Consider the following 16,487-nt stretch of genomic DNA (forward strand, 5'->3'; position numbering starts at 1 on the left):
TAAATATTTTTTTAACATATTTTTCTTTGCATATCTTTTAAAACATTTTGTTAAACCTCAACTTCTAAATACTCTCCTGCAACCCGCCTCACCCAATGTAGCTATTTTCATCTAAAGTACTTATATCTACTTTGGATCCGGAACCCCTCAACTGAAGCTAGCCAGCAAACTACCAGCTAACTACCAGCTAGCTATCAGTCAGCAAACCATTGCTAGTGGTCTTCAGCTAACCGGTCATCAGCTAACCTTTAGCTCGGAAAGCTCTCGCCAGTTCGAACAACGCGACTCTAACCAGAGCATAACGGACCTATTATTTTTATCCCCGGATTCCCACCGGATTCCAACCGCAAACGGAACATTTTCAGCTGGATTATTCACAACTAGCTATCTAGCTAACCGCAACCCCGGATGATTACTCCTGGCTAGCGTTTCCACCCACTTAGCTTGAAGCTAGCCCGGCCAGAGCTCCTGTGCTACCACCGAAGCATACTCCTGGGCTACAATATCCGGACCCTCGACCGGTCTATCGATGTCACCGCATGAAGAGGAATAAACAGACTCACCCCATTGCGACGTCCTTGCTTGCTAATTCGGCCTGCTAACTGCTAGCTTGTTTAGCCCCGGTCCGCTAACTGCTACCTTGTTTAGCCCTGGCCTACTAACTGTTAGCTTGTTAGCACAGGCCTGCTAACAGTCTGAATCGCCGCGTCCCAAACACTCACTGGACCCATATTTACTTTCTCTTTTCGATTTTTAATTTGTTTATACCTTCCGGTAACCTGCCTCACCCAATGTGATACGGAATCGCCATTATTTTTAATTTTTAGAACACACTCAAGAACCTCCAGAAGCTAACCAGCTAACTAGCTACAGTCCAGCTTCCCTGCCCCAACCACCGCTGCCCCCCTGGACACTGTTCACTTGGCTACATAGCTGATGCATGCTAGACTGTCCATTAATCACGGTACTCCATTCTGCTTGTTTATGTTTTATCTGTCGGCCCCAGCCGCACTCAGGCTCTGTGTGTAGTTAATCCGACCCTCCCTGCCTAGCCTATGCCATTTTACCTGCTGTTGTTGTGCTAGCTGATTAGCTGTTGTTGTCTCACCTACTGTTTTAGCTACTGTTTTAGCTAGCTCTCCCAATTCAACACCTGTGATTACTGTATGTCTCTCTCAAATGTCAATATGCCTTGTATACTGTTGTTCAGGTTAGTTATCATTGTTTTAGTTTACAATGGAGCCCCTAGTTCCACTCTTCATACCCCTGATACCTCCTTTGTCCCACCTCCCACACATGTGGTGACCTCACCCATTACAACCAGCATGTCCAGAGATACAACCTCTCTCATCATCACCCAGTGCCTGGGCTTACCTCCGCTGTACCCGCACCCCACCATACCCCTGTCTGCGCATTATGCCCTGAATATATTCTACCATGCCCAGAAATCTGCTCCTTTCATTCTCTGTCCCCAACGCTCTAGGTGACCAGTTTTGATAGCCTTTAGCCGCACCCTCATACTACTCCTCCTCTGTTCCGCGGGTGATGTGGAGGTAAACCCAGGCCCTGCATGTCCCCAGGCACCCTCATTTGTTGACTTCTGTGATCGAAAAAGCCTTGGTTTCATGCATGTCAACATCAGAAGCCTCCTCCCTAAGTTTGTTTTACTCACTGCTTTAGCACACTCTGCTAACCCTGATGTCCTTGCCGTGTCTGAATCCTGGCTCAGGAAGGCCACCAAAAATTCAGAGATTTCCATACCCAACTATAACATCTTCCGTCAAGATAGAACTGCCAAAGGGGGAGGAGTTGCAGTCTAATGCAGAGATAGCCTGCAAAGTAATGTCATACTTTCCAGGTCCATACCCAAACAGTTCGAACTACTAATCTTGAAAATTACTCTCTCCAGAAATAAGTCTCTCATTGTTGCCGCCTGCTACCGACCCCCCTCAGCACCCAGCTGTGCCCTGGACACCATTTGTGAATTGATTGCCCCTCATCTAGCTTCAGAGTTTGTTCTGTTAGGTGACCTAAACTGGGATATGCTTAACACCCCGGCAGTCCTACAATCTAAGCTAGATGCCCTCAATGTCACACAAATCATCAAGGAACCCACCAGGTACGACTCTAAATCTGTAAACAAGGGCACCCTCATAGACGTCATCCTGACCAACTAGCCCTCCAAATACACCTCCGCTCTCTTCAACCAGGATCTCAGCGATCACTGCCTCATTGCCTGTATCCGCTACGGAGCCGCAGTCAAACGACCAACCCTCATCACTGTCAAACGCTCCCTAAAACACTTCTGTGAGCAGGCCTTTCTAATCGACCTGGCCCGGGTATCCTGGAAGGACATTGACCTCATCCCGTCAGTTGAGGATGCCTGGTCATTCTTTAAAAGTAACTTCCTCACCATTTTAGATAAGCATGCTCTGTTCAAAAAATGCAGAACTAAGAACAGATATAGCCCTTGGTTCACTCCAGACCTGACTGCCCTCGACCAGCACAAAAACATCCTGTGGCGGACTGCAATAGCATCGAACAGTCCCCGCGATATGCAACTGTTCAGGGAAGTCAGGAACCAATACACGCAGTCAGTCAGGAAAGCCAAGGCCAGCTTCTTCAGGCAGAAGTTTGCATCCTGTAGCTCCAACTCCAAAAAGTTCTGGGACACTGTGAAGTCCATGGAGAACAAGAGCACCTCCTCCCAGCTGCCCACTGCACTGAGGCTAGGTAACACGGTCACCACCGATAAATCCATGATTATCGAAAACTTCAACAAGCATTTCTCAACGGCTGGCCATGCCTTCCGCCTGGCTACTCCAACCTCGGCCAACAGCTCCCCCGCAGCTACTCGCCCAAGCCTCTCCAGGTTCTCCTTTACCCAAATCCAGATAGCAGATGTTCTGAAAGAGCTGCAAAACCTGGACCCATACAAATCAGCTGGGCTTGACAATCTGGACCCTCTATTTCTGAAACTATCCGCCGCCATTGTCGCAACCCCTATTACCAGCCTGTTCAACCTCTCTTTCATATCGTCTGAGATCCCCAAGGACTGGAAAGCTGCCGCAGTCATCCCCCTCTTCAAAGGGGGAGACACCCTGGACCCAAACTGTTACAGACCTATATCCATCCTGCCCTGCCTATCTAAGGTCTTCGAAAGCCAAGTCAACAAACAGGTCACTGACCATCGCGAATCCCACCGTACCTTCTACGCTGTGCAATCTGGTTTCCGAGCCGGTCACGGGTGCACCTCAGCCATGCTCAAGGTACTAAACGATATCATAACCGCCATCGATAAAAGACAGTACTGTGCAGCCGTCTTCATCGACCTTGCCAAGGCTTTCGACTCGGTCAATCACCATATTCTTATCGGCAGACTCAGTAGCCTCGGTTTTTCGGATGACTGCCTTGCCTGGTTCACCAATTACATTGCAGACAGAGTTCAGTGTGTCAAATCGGAGGGCATGCTGTCCGGTCCTCTGGAAGTCTCTATGGGGGTGCCACAGGGTTCAATCCTCGGGCCGACTCTTTTTTCTGTATATGTCAATGATGTTGCTCTTGCTGCGGTTGATTCCCTGATCCACCTCTACGCAGACGACACCATTCTATATACTTCCAGCCCGTCCTTGGACACTGTGCTATCTAACACCTCTAAACGAGCTTCAATGCCATACAACACTCCTTCCGTGGCCTCCAACTGCTCTTAAACGCTAGTAAAACCAAATGCATGCTTTTCAACCGTTCGCTGCCTGCACCCGCACGCCTGACCAGGATCACCACCCTGGATGGTTCCAACCTTGAATATGTGGACATCTATAAGTACCTAGGTGTCTGGCTAGACTGTAAACTCTCCTTCCAGACTCATATCAAACATCTCCAATCGAAAATCAAATCAAGAGTTGGTTTTCTATTCCACAACAAAGCCTCCTTCACTCACGCCGCCAAACTTACCCTTGTAAAACTGACTACCGATCCTCGACTTCGGCGATGTCATCTACAAAATTGCTTCCAACACTCTACTCAGCAAACTGGATGCAGTTTATCACAGTGCCATCCGTTTTGTCACTAAAGCACCTTATACCACCCACTACTTGTACGCTCTAGTCGGCTGGCCCTCGCTACATATTCGTCGCCAGACCCACTGGCTCCAGGTCATCTACAAGTCCATGCTAGGTAAAGCTCCGCCTTATCTCAGTTCACTGGTCACGATGGCAACACCCATCCGAAGCACGCGCTCCAGCAGGTGTATCTCACTGATCATCCCTAAAGCCAACACCTCATTTGGCCGCCTTTCGTTCCAGTTCTCTGCTGCCTGTGACTGGAACGAATTGCAAAAATCGCTGAAGTTGGAGACTTTTATCTCCCTCACCAACTTCAAACATCTGTTATCTGAGCAGCTAACCGATCGCTGCAGCTGTACATAGTCTATCGGCAAATAGCCCACCCATTTTTACCTACCTCATCCCCATACTGTTTTTATTTATTTACTTTTCTGCTCTTTTGCACACCAATATCTCTACCTGTACATGACCATCTGATCATTTATCACTCCAGTGTTAATCTGCAAAATTGTAATTATTCGCCTACCTCATGCCTTTTGCACACAATGTATATAGACTCCCCCTTTTTATCCCCTTCCTATTGTGTTATTGACTTGTTAATTGTTTACTCCATGTGTAACTATGTTGTCTGCTCACACTGCTATGCTTTATCTTGGCCAGGTCGCAGTTGCAAATGAGAACTTGTTCTCAACTAGCCTACCTGGTTAAATAAAGGTGAAATAAAAAATAAAAAATAAAAAATAATGGTCCACCACCCAAAGGACATACAACTAACTTGACACAACAGTGGGAAGCATTGGAATCAACATGGGCCAGCATCCTTGTGGAACGCTTTCAACTTCTTGTAGAGTCCATGCCCCGACGAATTGAGGCTGTTCTGAGGACAAAAGGGGGGTGCAATTCATTATAAGGAAGGTGTTCCTAATGTTTGGTATACTCAGTGTATATCAGCAGAGAGGAAGAGGCAAAGCGAGAGGGTTCACTCTCACCAAAATAAGCCCAATGCGTTTCTATGGGCTTAAGCATGTCTCCTACCCTCCAGCCTTGGGAAACTACTTCGGGCGGCGACATGAGCATCTCGTCATTATATACAGATCTCTGATATCAGTCACTGGCTATGTGTAACCTTTATTTAACTATGCAAATCAGTTAAGAACAAATTCTTATTTACAATGACGGCAATGAGTTGACTCATTGGTGATAAGGTGATTTGATTCATCTTGTATTTTGCTTAAATAGAAATAAACACATATACAGTGCCTTCAGAAAGTAGTCATACCCCTCGACTTTTCCCCACATTTTGTTGTGTTACAGCCTCAAATTAAAATGGATGAAATTGAGATTGTTTGGCACTGGCCCCATAATGTCAAAGCGGAATTATGTTTTTAGAAATTAAAATCTGAAACGTCTTGAGTCAATAAGTATTCAAATATTTTGTTATGGTAAGTCTAAATAAGATCAGGAGTAAAAATGTGCTTAACAAGTAACATAATAAGTTGCATGGACTCACTCTATGTGCAATAATTGTGATCTGTAAGGTCCCACAGTCGAGCAGTGAATTTCAAAGACAGATTCAACCACAAAGACCAGGGATGTTTCCCAATGCCTCGCAAAGAAGGGCATGGGTAAAAAATAAATAAATATCCTGATGCTGAATATCCCTTTGAGCATGGTGAAGTTATTAATTACAATTTGGATGGTGTATCAATACACCCAGTCACTACAGAGATACAGATGTCCTTCCTAAGGCAGTTGCCGGAGAGGAAAGAAACTGCTCAGAGATTTCACCATGAGGTCAATGATGCCTTTAAAACAGTTACAGAGTTTAATGGCTGTGATAGGAGAAAATTGAGGATGGATCAACAACATTGTAGTTACTCCACGGTAGTAACCTTATTGACAGAGTGAAAAAAAGTAAGACTGTACAGAATAAAAATATTCCAAAACATACATCCTGTTTGGAACAAGGCACTAAAGTAATACTGCAAAAAAGGTGGCAAAGCAATTACATTTTTTTCCTGAATACAAAGCATTATGTTTGGGGCAAATCCAATACAACACATTACTAAATACCATGCTCCATATTTTCAAGCATAGTGGTGGTCGCATCATGTTATAGTTATTCTTGTAATCGTTAAGGCCTGGGGAGTTTTCAGGATAAAAAAAATGAAGGGAATGGAGCTAAGCACAGGCTAAATCCTAGACACTGGGAGATGAATTCATTAGAGGTCGACCGATTAATCGGCAGGGCCGATTTCAAGTTTTCATAACAATCGGTAATCCTGCATTTTTGGACGCCGATTACATTGCAATCCACAAGGATACTGTGTGGCAGGATGACCACCTGTTACACGAGTGCAGCAAGGAGCCAAGGTAAGTTGCTAGCTCGCATTAAACTTATCTTATAAAAAACAATCAATCAATCTTCACATAATCACTAGTTATCTACACATGGTTGATGATATTGCTAGGTTAACTAGCTTGTCCTGCGTTTTATATAATCAATGCAGTGCCTGTCAATTTTTCATCGAATCACAGCCTACTTCGCCAAACGGTGGATAACAAAAGCGCATTCGCGAAACAAATACAATCGTTGCATGAATGAATCTAACCATAACCATCAATGCCTTTAATTAAAATCAATACACAGAAGTATATATATTTTTTAACCTGCGTATTTAGTTCAAATAAATTAATGTTAATGGGCAATATTAACTAGGGAAATTGTGTCACTTCTCTTGCGTTCATTGCATGCAGAGTCAGGGTATATGCAACAGTTTGGGCCGCCTGGCTCATTGCGAACTAATTTGCCAGAATTTTACATAATTATGACATTACATTGAAGGTTGTGCATTGTAACAGCTATATTTAGACTTATGGATGCCACCCATTCAATAAAATACATAACGGTTCCGTATTTCACTGAAAGAATAAATGTTTTGTTTTCAAAATGATAGTTTCCAGATGTATCCATATTAATGACCAAAGGCTCGTATTTCTGTGTTTATTATATTATAATTTAGTCTATGATTTGATATTTGATTGAGCAGTGGTAGGCAGCAGCAGGCTGGTAAGCATTCATTCAAACTTTACTGCGTTTGCCAGCAGCTCTTAGCAATGCATGAATCACAGCGCTGTTCATAGTCAAAGGTGAATGAAATACAGAAGGTAGAGCAGACACGTCATAATAACTACAACCTAAAACTTCTTAACTGGGAATATTGAACCACCGGCTTTCATATGTTCTGAACAAGGAACTTAAACATAAGCTTTTTTACATGGCACATAATGCACTTTTACTTACTTCTCCAACACTGTGTTTGCATTATTCAAATCAAATTGAGCATGTTTCATTATTTATTTGAGACTAAACAGATTTGATTTATGTATTATATTAAGTTAAAATAAGTGTTCTTTGTTCATTCAGTATTGTTGTAATTGTCATTATTACATATATATATATATATATATATATATATATATATATATATATATATATATATAGTGCCTTGCGAAAGTATTCGGCCCCCTTGAACTTTGCGATCTTTTGCCACATTTCAGGCTTCAAACATAAAGATATAAAACGGTATATTTTTGTGAAGAATCAACAACAAGTGGGACACAATCATGAAGTGGAACGACATTTATTGGATATTTCAAACTTTTTTAACAAATCAAAAACTGAAAATTGGGCGTGCAAAATGATTCAGCCCCTTTACTTTCAGTGCAGCAAACTCTCTCCAGAAGTTCAGTGAGGATCTCTGAATGATCCAATGTTTACCTAAATGACTAATGATGATAAATACAATCCACCTGTGTGTAATCAAGTCTCCGTATAAATGCACCTGCACTGTGATAGTCTCAGAGGTCTGTTAAAAGCGCAGAGAGCATCATGAAGAACAAGGAACACACCAGGCAGGTCCGAGATACTGTTGTGAAGAAGTTTAAAGCCGGATTTGGATACAAAAAGATTTCCCAAGCTTTAAACATCCCAAGGAGCACTGTGCAAGCGATAATATTGAAATGGAAGGAGTATCAGACCACTGCAAATCTACCAAGAACTGGCCGTCCTTCTAAACTTTCAGCTCATACAAGGAGAAGACTGATCAGAGATGCAGCCAAGAGGCCCATGATCACTCTGGATGAACTGCAGAGATCTACAGCTGAGGTGGGAGACTCTGTCCATAGGACAACAATCAGTCGTATATTGCACAAATCTGGCCTTTATGGAAGAGTGGCAAGAAGAAAGCCATTTCTTAAAGATATCCATAAAAAGTGTCATTTAAAGTTTGCCACAAGCCACCTGGGAGACACACCAAACATGTGGAAGAAGGTGCTCTGGTCAGATGAAACCAAAATTGAACTTTTTGGCAACAATGCAAAACGTTATGTTTGGCGTAAAAGCAACACCCTGAACACACCATCCCCACTGTCAAACATGGTGGTGGCAGCATCATGGTTTGGGCCTGCTTTTCTTCAGCAGGGACAGGGAAGATGGTTAAAATTGATGGGAAGATGGATGGAGCCAAATACAGGACCATTCTGGAAGAAAACCTGATGGAGTCTGCAAAAGACCTGAGACTGGGACAGAGATTTGTCTTCCAACAAGACAATGATCCAAAACATAAAGCAAAATCTACAATGGAATGGTTCAAAAATAAACATATCCAGGTGTTAGAATTGCCAAGTCAAAGTCCAGACCTGAATCCAATCGAGAATCTGTGGAAAGAACTGAAAACTGCTGTTCACAAATGCTCTCCATCCAACCTCACTGAGCTCGAGCTGTTTTGCAAGAAGGAATGGGAAGAAATGTCAGTCTCTCGATGTGCAAAACTGATGGAGACATACCCCAAGCGACTTACAGCTGTAATCGCAGCAAAAGGTGGCGCTACAAAGTATTAACTTAAGGGGGCTGAATAATTTTGCACGCCCAATTTTTCAGTTTTTGATTTGTTAAAAAAGTTTGAAATATCCAATAAATGTTGTTCCACTTCATTATTGTGTCCCACTTGTTGTTGATTCTTCACAAAAAAATACAGTTTTATATCTTTATGTTTGAAGCCTGAAATGTGGCAAAACGTTGCAAAGTTCAAGGGGGCCGAATACTTTTGCAAGGCACTGTATGTATATATATATACAGTTGAAGTCAGAAGTTTACATAAACTAGTTTTAATGACTCCAACCTAAGTGTTTCATCCACTCCACAAATTCCTTGCTAACAAACTATAGTGTTGACAAGTCAGTTAGGACATATACTTTGTGCATGACACAGGTCATTTTTCCAACAATTGTTGACAGACAGATTATTTCACTTATAATTCACTGCATCACAATTCCAGTGGGTCAGAAGTTTACATACACTAAGTTGACTGTGCCTTTAAACAGCTTGGAAAATTCCAGAAAATGATGTCATGGCTTTAGAAGCTTCTGATAGGCTAATTGACATCCTTTGAGTCAATTGGAGGTGTACCTGTAGATGTATTTCAAGGTCTACGTTCAAACTCAGTGCCTCTTTGCTTGACATCATGGGAAAATGAAAATAAATCAGCCAAGACCTCAGGAAAAAGTAATTGTAGACTTCCACAAGTCTGGTTCATCCTTAGGAGCAATTTCCAAACGGTTGAATGTACCACGTTCATCTGTACAAACAATAGTACCCAAGTATAAACACCATGGGACCACGCAGCCGTCATACCGCTCAGGAAGGAGACGCGTTCTGTCTCCTAGAGATGAAAGTCCTTTGGTGCAAAAAGTGCAAATCAATCACAGAACAACAGCAAAGGACCTTGTGAAGATGCTGGAGGAAACAGGTACAAAAATATCTATATCCACAGTAAAACAGGTCCCATATCGACATAACCTGAAAGGCCGCTCAGCAAGGAAGAAGCCACTGCTCCAAAACCGCCATAAAAAAAGCCAGACTACGGTTTGCAACTGCACATGGGGACAAATATTGTACTTCTTGGAGAAATGTCCTCTGGTCTGATGAGACAAAAATAGAACTGTTTGGCCATAATGACCATTGTTATGTTTGGAGGAAAAAGGGGGAGGCTTGCAAGCCGAAGAATACCATCCCAACCGTGAAGCACGTTGGTGGCATCATGTTGTGGGGGTGCTTTTCTGCAGGAGGGCCTGGTGCACTTCGCAAAATAGATGACATCATGAGGGAGGAGAATTATGTGGATATAATTGAAGCAACATCTCAAGGTATCAGTCAGGAAGTTAAAGCTTGGTTGCAAATGGGTCTTCCAAATGGACAACGACCCAAAGCATACTTCCAAAGTTGTGGCAAAATGGCTTAAGGACAACAAAGTTAAGGTATTGGAGTGGCCATCACAAATACCTGACCTCAATCCTATAGAAATTGTGTGGGCAGAACTGAAAAAGCGTTTGCGAGCAAGGAGGCCAACAAACCTCACTCAGTTACACCAGCTCTGTCAGGAGGAATGGGCCAAAATTCACCAAACGTATTTTGGGAAGCTTGTGGAAGGCTACCCATAACGTTTCACCCAAGTTAAACAATTTAAAGGCAATGATACCAAATACTAATTGAGCGTATGTAAACGTCTGACCCACTGGGAATGTGATGGAAGAAATAAAAATGAAATAAATAATTCTCCCTACTAATATTTCACCTTCTTAATTAAAATAAAGTGGTGATCCTAACAGACCTAATGCAGGGAATTTTTACCAGGATTAAATGTCAGGAATTGTGAAAAACTGAAATGTATTTGGCTAAGGTGTATTGTATGTAAACTTCTGACTTCAACTGTATATATATATATATATATATATATATACATATATATACATACATACACACACTTTTTTATATCGGCAGATTAATCGGTATCGGCTTTTTTGGGTCCTCCAATAATCGGTATCGTCGTTGAAAAATCAATTAGTCAACCTCTAGAACTCACCTTTCAGCAGGACAATAACCTAAAACACAAAGCCAAATCTACACCGGAGTTGCTTACCAAGAGGACAGTGAATGTTCCTGAGTGGCCGAGATGAAGTTTTCACTTAAATCTTTGGCTGTCTAGCAGTGATCAACAACCAATTTGACAGAGTTGAGGCAAATGTTGCACAATCATAGGTGTGGAAAGCTCTTAGAGACTAACCCAGAAAGACACAATTGTAATCGCTGCCAAAAGGTGCTTCTACAAAGTATTGACTCAGGGGTGTGAAAACTTATGTAAATGAGATATTCCTGTATTTCATTTTCAATACATTTGCAAAAAGTTTTTTAAAATTTCACTTCCTCACTATGGGGTATTGTGTGTAGATGGGTGAGATTTAAAAAAAAATCCATGTTGAATTCAGGCCTTAACACAAAAATGTGGAATAAGTCAAGGGGTATGAATACTTTCTGAAGGAACTGTAATTGCTATATTAATTCCTAGCATCTATTAGGCTTACATTGTACAGCAATTGTAAGTTTCAAAACAAAACTTATCTACCTAATAAAACAATTGATCAATATACCATTTTTTGAAATAATTTATTGCATTGTGCACGGTTTGGTTAAACAGCCTTAACGTTGTTCATATGTATTAGTCAATGTAATGACTTAGTAGATATCAAGTCATTGACACATTCTTATAATAACAGTTGCCTAATCATTTAGAATAAATACAATGTACACTATCGTTCAAAAGTTTGGGGTCACTTAGAAAGGTCCATGTTTTTGAAAGAAAAGCAATTTGTTTGTCCATTAGTGTGTCTACTTTGAGAAACAGACACCTCACAAGTCCTGAACTGGCAGCTTCATTAAAAAGTACCCGCAAAACACCAGTCTCAACGTCAACAGTGAAGCAGCGACTACGGGATGCTGGCCTTCTAGGCAGAGTTCCACAGACACAGTGTCTGTGTTCTTTTGCCCATCTCAATATTTTATTGACCAGTCTGAAATATGGCTTTTTCTTTGCAACTCTGCCTAGAAGGCCAGCATCCCGGCGTCACCTCTTCACTGTTGAAGTTGAGACTGGTGTTTTGAAAGTACTATTTAATGAAGCTGCCAGTTGAGGACTTTAAGGCATCTGTTGCTCAAACTAAACATTCTAATGTACTTGTCCTCTTGCTCAGTTGGCACCAGGGCCTCCCACTTCTCTTTCCATTCTGGTTAGAGCCAGTTTGCGCTGTTCTGTGAAGGGAGTAGCACACAGCGTTGTACGAGATCTTCAGTTTCTTGGCAATTTCTCGCATGGAATAGCCTTCATTTCTCAGAACAAGAAGACTGACGAGTTTCAGAAGAACGTTCTTTGTTTCTGGCCATTTTGAGCCTGTAATAAAACCCACAAATGCTGATGCTCCAGATACTCAACTAGTCTAAAGAAGGCCAGTTTTATTCCTTTTTTAATCATAACAACAGTTTTCAGCTGTGCTAACATAATTGCAAAAGGGTTTTCTAATGATCAAATTAGCCTTTTAAAATTATAAACTTGGATTTGCTAACACAACATGCCATTAGAACACAGGAGTGATGGATGCTGATAATGGGCCTCTGTACGCTTATGTAGATATTCCATTAAAAATCAGCCATTTCCAGCTACAATAGTCATTTACAACATTGACAATGTCTACACTGTATTTCTGATCTATTTTATGTTATTTTAATGGACAACAAAGTGTTTTTTTTCCAAAAACAAGGATATTTCTAAGTGACCACAAACTTTTGAAAGGTAGTGTAATTAATCAGTTACAACACAACTATTTATCACACACACCAAGACAACACTATCAGTTAAAGTAAGTTATAGATTCAGTACATAGGCGGTATAAAGAGTATTTGTTTCTTGTATGTACAGTCCTGGCCAAATGTTTTGAGAATGACAAATATTAATTTCCACAAAGTTTGCTGCTTCAGTGTCTTTAGATATTTTTGTCAGATGTTGCTATGTAATAATGAAGTATAATTACAAGCATTTTTATAAGTGTCAAAGGCTTTTCTTGAAAATTACATGAAGTTGTTGCAAAGAGTCAAAATTTGCAGTGTTGACCCTTCTTTTTCAAGTCCTCTGCAATCCACCCTGACATGTTGTCAATTAACTTCTGGGCCACATCCTGACTGATGGCAGCCCATTCTTGCATAATCAATGCTTGGAGTTTGTTAGAATTTGTGGGTTTTTGTTTGTCCACCTGCCTCTTGAGGATTGACCACAAGTTCTCAATGGGATTAAGGTCTGGGGAGTTTCCTGGCCATGGACCCAAAATATGTTTTGTTCCCCGAGCCACTTAGTTATCACTTTTGCCTTATGGCAAAGTGCTCCATCATGCTGGTAAAGGCATTGTTCATCACCAAACGGTTCCTGGATGGTTGGGAGAAGTTGCTCTCGGAGGATGTGTTGGTACCATTCTTTATTCATGGCTGTGTTCTTAGGCAAAATTGTGAGTGAGCCCACTCCCTTGGCTGAGAAGCAACCCCACACATGAATTGTCTCAGGATGCTTTACTGTTGGCATGACACAGGACTGACGGCAGCGCTCACCTTGTCTTCTCCGGACAAGCTTTTTTCCAGATGCCCCAAACAATCGGAAAAGGGACTCAGAAAAGCAGTCCAATCCCAGTACCTTTTGCAGAATATCAGTCTGTCCCTGATGTTTTTCCTGGAGAGAAGTGGCTTCTTTGCTGCCCTTCATGTCACCAGAACATCCTCCAAAAGTTTTTGCCTCACTGTGCGTGCAGATGCACTCACACCTGCCTGCTGCCATTCCTGAGCGAGCTTTGTACTGGTGGTGCCCCGATCCCGCAGCTGAATCAACTTTAGGAGACTGTCCTGGCGCTTGCTGGACTTTCTTGGGCACCCTGAAGCCTTCTTCACAACAATTGAACTGCTCTTCTTGAAGTTCTTGATGATCTGATAAATGGTTGATTTTGATGAAATCTTACTGCAGCAATATCTTTGCCTGTGAAGCTCTTTTTGTGCAAAGCAATGATGGCGGAACGTGTTTCCTTGCAGGTAACTATGGTTGACAGAGGAAGAACAATGATTCCAAGCACCACCCTCCTTTTGAAGCTTCCAGTCTGTTATTCAAACACTCTCAGCATGACAGAGTGATCTCCAGCCTTGTCCTCGTCAATACTCACACCTGTGTTAATGAGAGAGTCACTGACATGATGTCAGCTGGTCCTTTTGTGGCAGGACTCAAATGCAGTGGAAATGTTTTTTGGGGATTCAGTCCATTTGCATGGCAAAGGAGGGACTTTGCAATTAATTGCAATTCATCTGATCACTCTTCATAACATTCTGGAGTATATGCAAATTGCCATCATACAAACTGAGGCAGCAGACTTTGAAAATTAATATTTGTGTCATTCTCAAAATTGTTGGCCACGACTGTACTGCAGACCCACTCTGCTCACCTTCATCAGAAAATTATTGTCATCATACACTCAGTAAAATAGTGTCATGATTTGAGATATAGCACAAAACAGATATAATTCACCCACAATAGTAATTGACATGACAGACGTCTGTCTACCTTACATTTAAGTCACTTTATTGCTCTATAATCAAATTCTGATGTTTTGATTAATCATCTACACTTACAGCCACAGTAAGTGGGAAATAAGATTAATTTGTACTTTGAACTATCCCTTTAATGTCCAGAAAACAAATCTGAAACTGCATGCCAACTAAAAACTCTACCCAACATCTAGCTGTATCTAGTAGAGTGTCAATGTCTGGAGCTCTTAGACCTTCGAATTGACGCTTCCTACATCATCTTGTTTGTCCGCTGTAATAGTCAGCCAAATGCCCCACCTCAGTGTTCTGGTGAAATATGGCTGCCCCCCCAGGTAAGGGCTACACATTGGGAGTAGTGGAAAGGGTGAGTTACCCCCATAAAGCAATGAATTTGACAAAGGCGCAACACAACCAGGCAAATCATTATCATCAATCAGCGACACTGAGCCAGGTGAACAGAGAGGTGGTGGGTGCGAGCGAAGGTCCGGAGGCAGCGGGGGCAGGAGTATGGTCTCTCCCCAGTGTGGGTCCTCATGTGAGTTTTAAGGTGGCCGACCAAGCGGAAACTCTTGTCACACTCCGGGCAGGGAAAGGGCCGTGAACCATTGTGGATCCTCATGTGTTTGCCCAGATCCCCTGAAGAGGTATAGCAGCCGTGGCAGACAGAACATTCATAGGGCTTCTCTCCAGTGTGGGTGCGTATGTGTTTTGTGAGATCTCCAGACTGAGCAAAGCTCTTGCTGCACTCCGAACAGACATATGGTCTCTCCCCTGTGTGAGTGCGCTGGTGGTTCTTCAGATGTTCCAGTCGAATGAACTGCTTGCTGCACACTGTGCAGTGGTAAGGCCTCTCGCCGGTATGTGAGCGCATGTGTGTCTTCAACGCCCCAATGTCTATCACCTTCAGGCCACACTCCCCACACTGGTGGCCTTTCTCATTGTTGTGGATCTTTAGGTGAAGCCTCAGGTTTCTCTTGATAGAGAAGTCTTTACCACACTCTGTGCAGTGAAAGGGTTTCTCCCCCGTGTGAGAGCGTAGGTGAATGGTCAGACTAGACTTGTATCCAAACTGCCGGTCACAGTGGGAGCAGGAGTACTGCTTTTTGCCAGAATGAGTGGTCATGTGACTCCTGAGACCCTTCATACGGGCAAAATCCTTCCCGCATTCCTGGCATTTGAATGCCTTGACTCCAGAGTGTATCAGCAGGTGTTTGCGTAAACTGCCGCTCTCCGCAAACCTTTTGCCACACTCCTTGCAGGCATAAGGCTTCTCTCCGGTGTGAATTCGCATGTGAATGTTCAGGCTCTGTGGACTACAGAGGATCTTGCCACACTCTGAGCAATGGAAGCCGACTTCAAGACAGACCACAGGCTTAATGTCCTGAGGTTCAGTGCCCTCTGGTTCGTGACACTGGTGAGGTCCCAGTCCCCAACAATTCTTGAAGCTCTTCCCACAGTCGGCACAACTGAGGTGTCCATTGGTGCTGATCACAGCCATTTTGTGTGAAAGCTCACAGTGGTTTTGCAGACTGCCCAGGTATCTGAATCTGCGGGCACACTGTGGGCAGGTGTAGAGTTTTGCCGAAACTCTGTGTGGACGGGCAGGTTTCCGGGGAGTGGCTGAAGGGTGGATCTGGAGGGTGTGGATGCTAAGCAGCCGTGGGGTTTGGAACATGAGGCTACAGTGGAGGCAGCTGTGTGTTGGGACCGTCTCTGTTCCACTGCTCTTTGAAAAACTGCTTCTCAACATGGCCAGATACTCCTTCTGGTGGTTCCACTTGATGTGCTTCTCCAGGAAGGAATGGTTGGTGAAGGAGATGGTGCAGTATGTGCAAGGAAAGAACTGAGGAGAAGAGACTGAGGGAGAGTGGTGGAAGTAGGGGTAGAAAAAGACAAAGGGAGAATAATAGATGAGTTGTTATTCTTGACTTTTTCTGTTATTATTGCTATTGACT

The 16,487-nt window shown here is 42.8% G+C and overlaps 1 protein-coding gene across 12 annotated transcripts in view; it reads right to left on the reverse strand.

Annotated features, from left to right (window-relative positions):
- Positions 1 to 11,551: 11,551 nt before the first annotated feature.
- Positions 11,552 to 16,487, reverse strand: part of LOC118371282 (gastrula zinc finger protein XlCGF57.1-like) — a 31,907-nt gene continuing 26,971 nt past the window's right edge. For all 12 annotated transcript variants that reach the window (XM_052490016.1, XM_052490014.1, XM_052490015.1 and 9 more), the window contains one exon: positions 11,552 to 16,389. In XM_052490016.1, coding sequence (XP_052345976.1) covers positions 14,966 to 16,389 — 1,424 coding nt within the window. In that variant the 3' untranslated portion in view covers positions 11,552 to 14,965. The remainder of the gene's footprint in view (positions 16,390 to 16,487) is intronic.

Source organism: Oncorhynchus keta, chromosome 31, assembly GCF_023373465.1.
Source record: "Oncorhynchus keta strain PuntledgeMale-10-30-2019 chromosome 31, Oket_V2, whole genome shotgun sequence".
In the NCBI taxonomy this organism is placed as follows: Eukaryota; Metazoa; Chordata; class Actinopteri; order Salmoniformes; family Salmonidae; genus Oncorhynchus; species Oncorhynchus keta.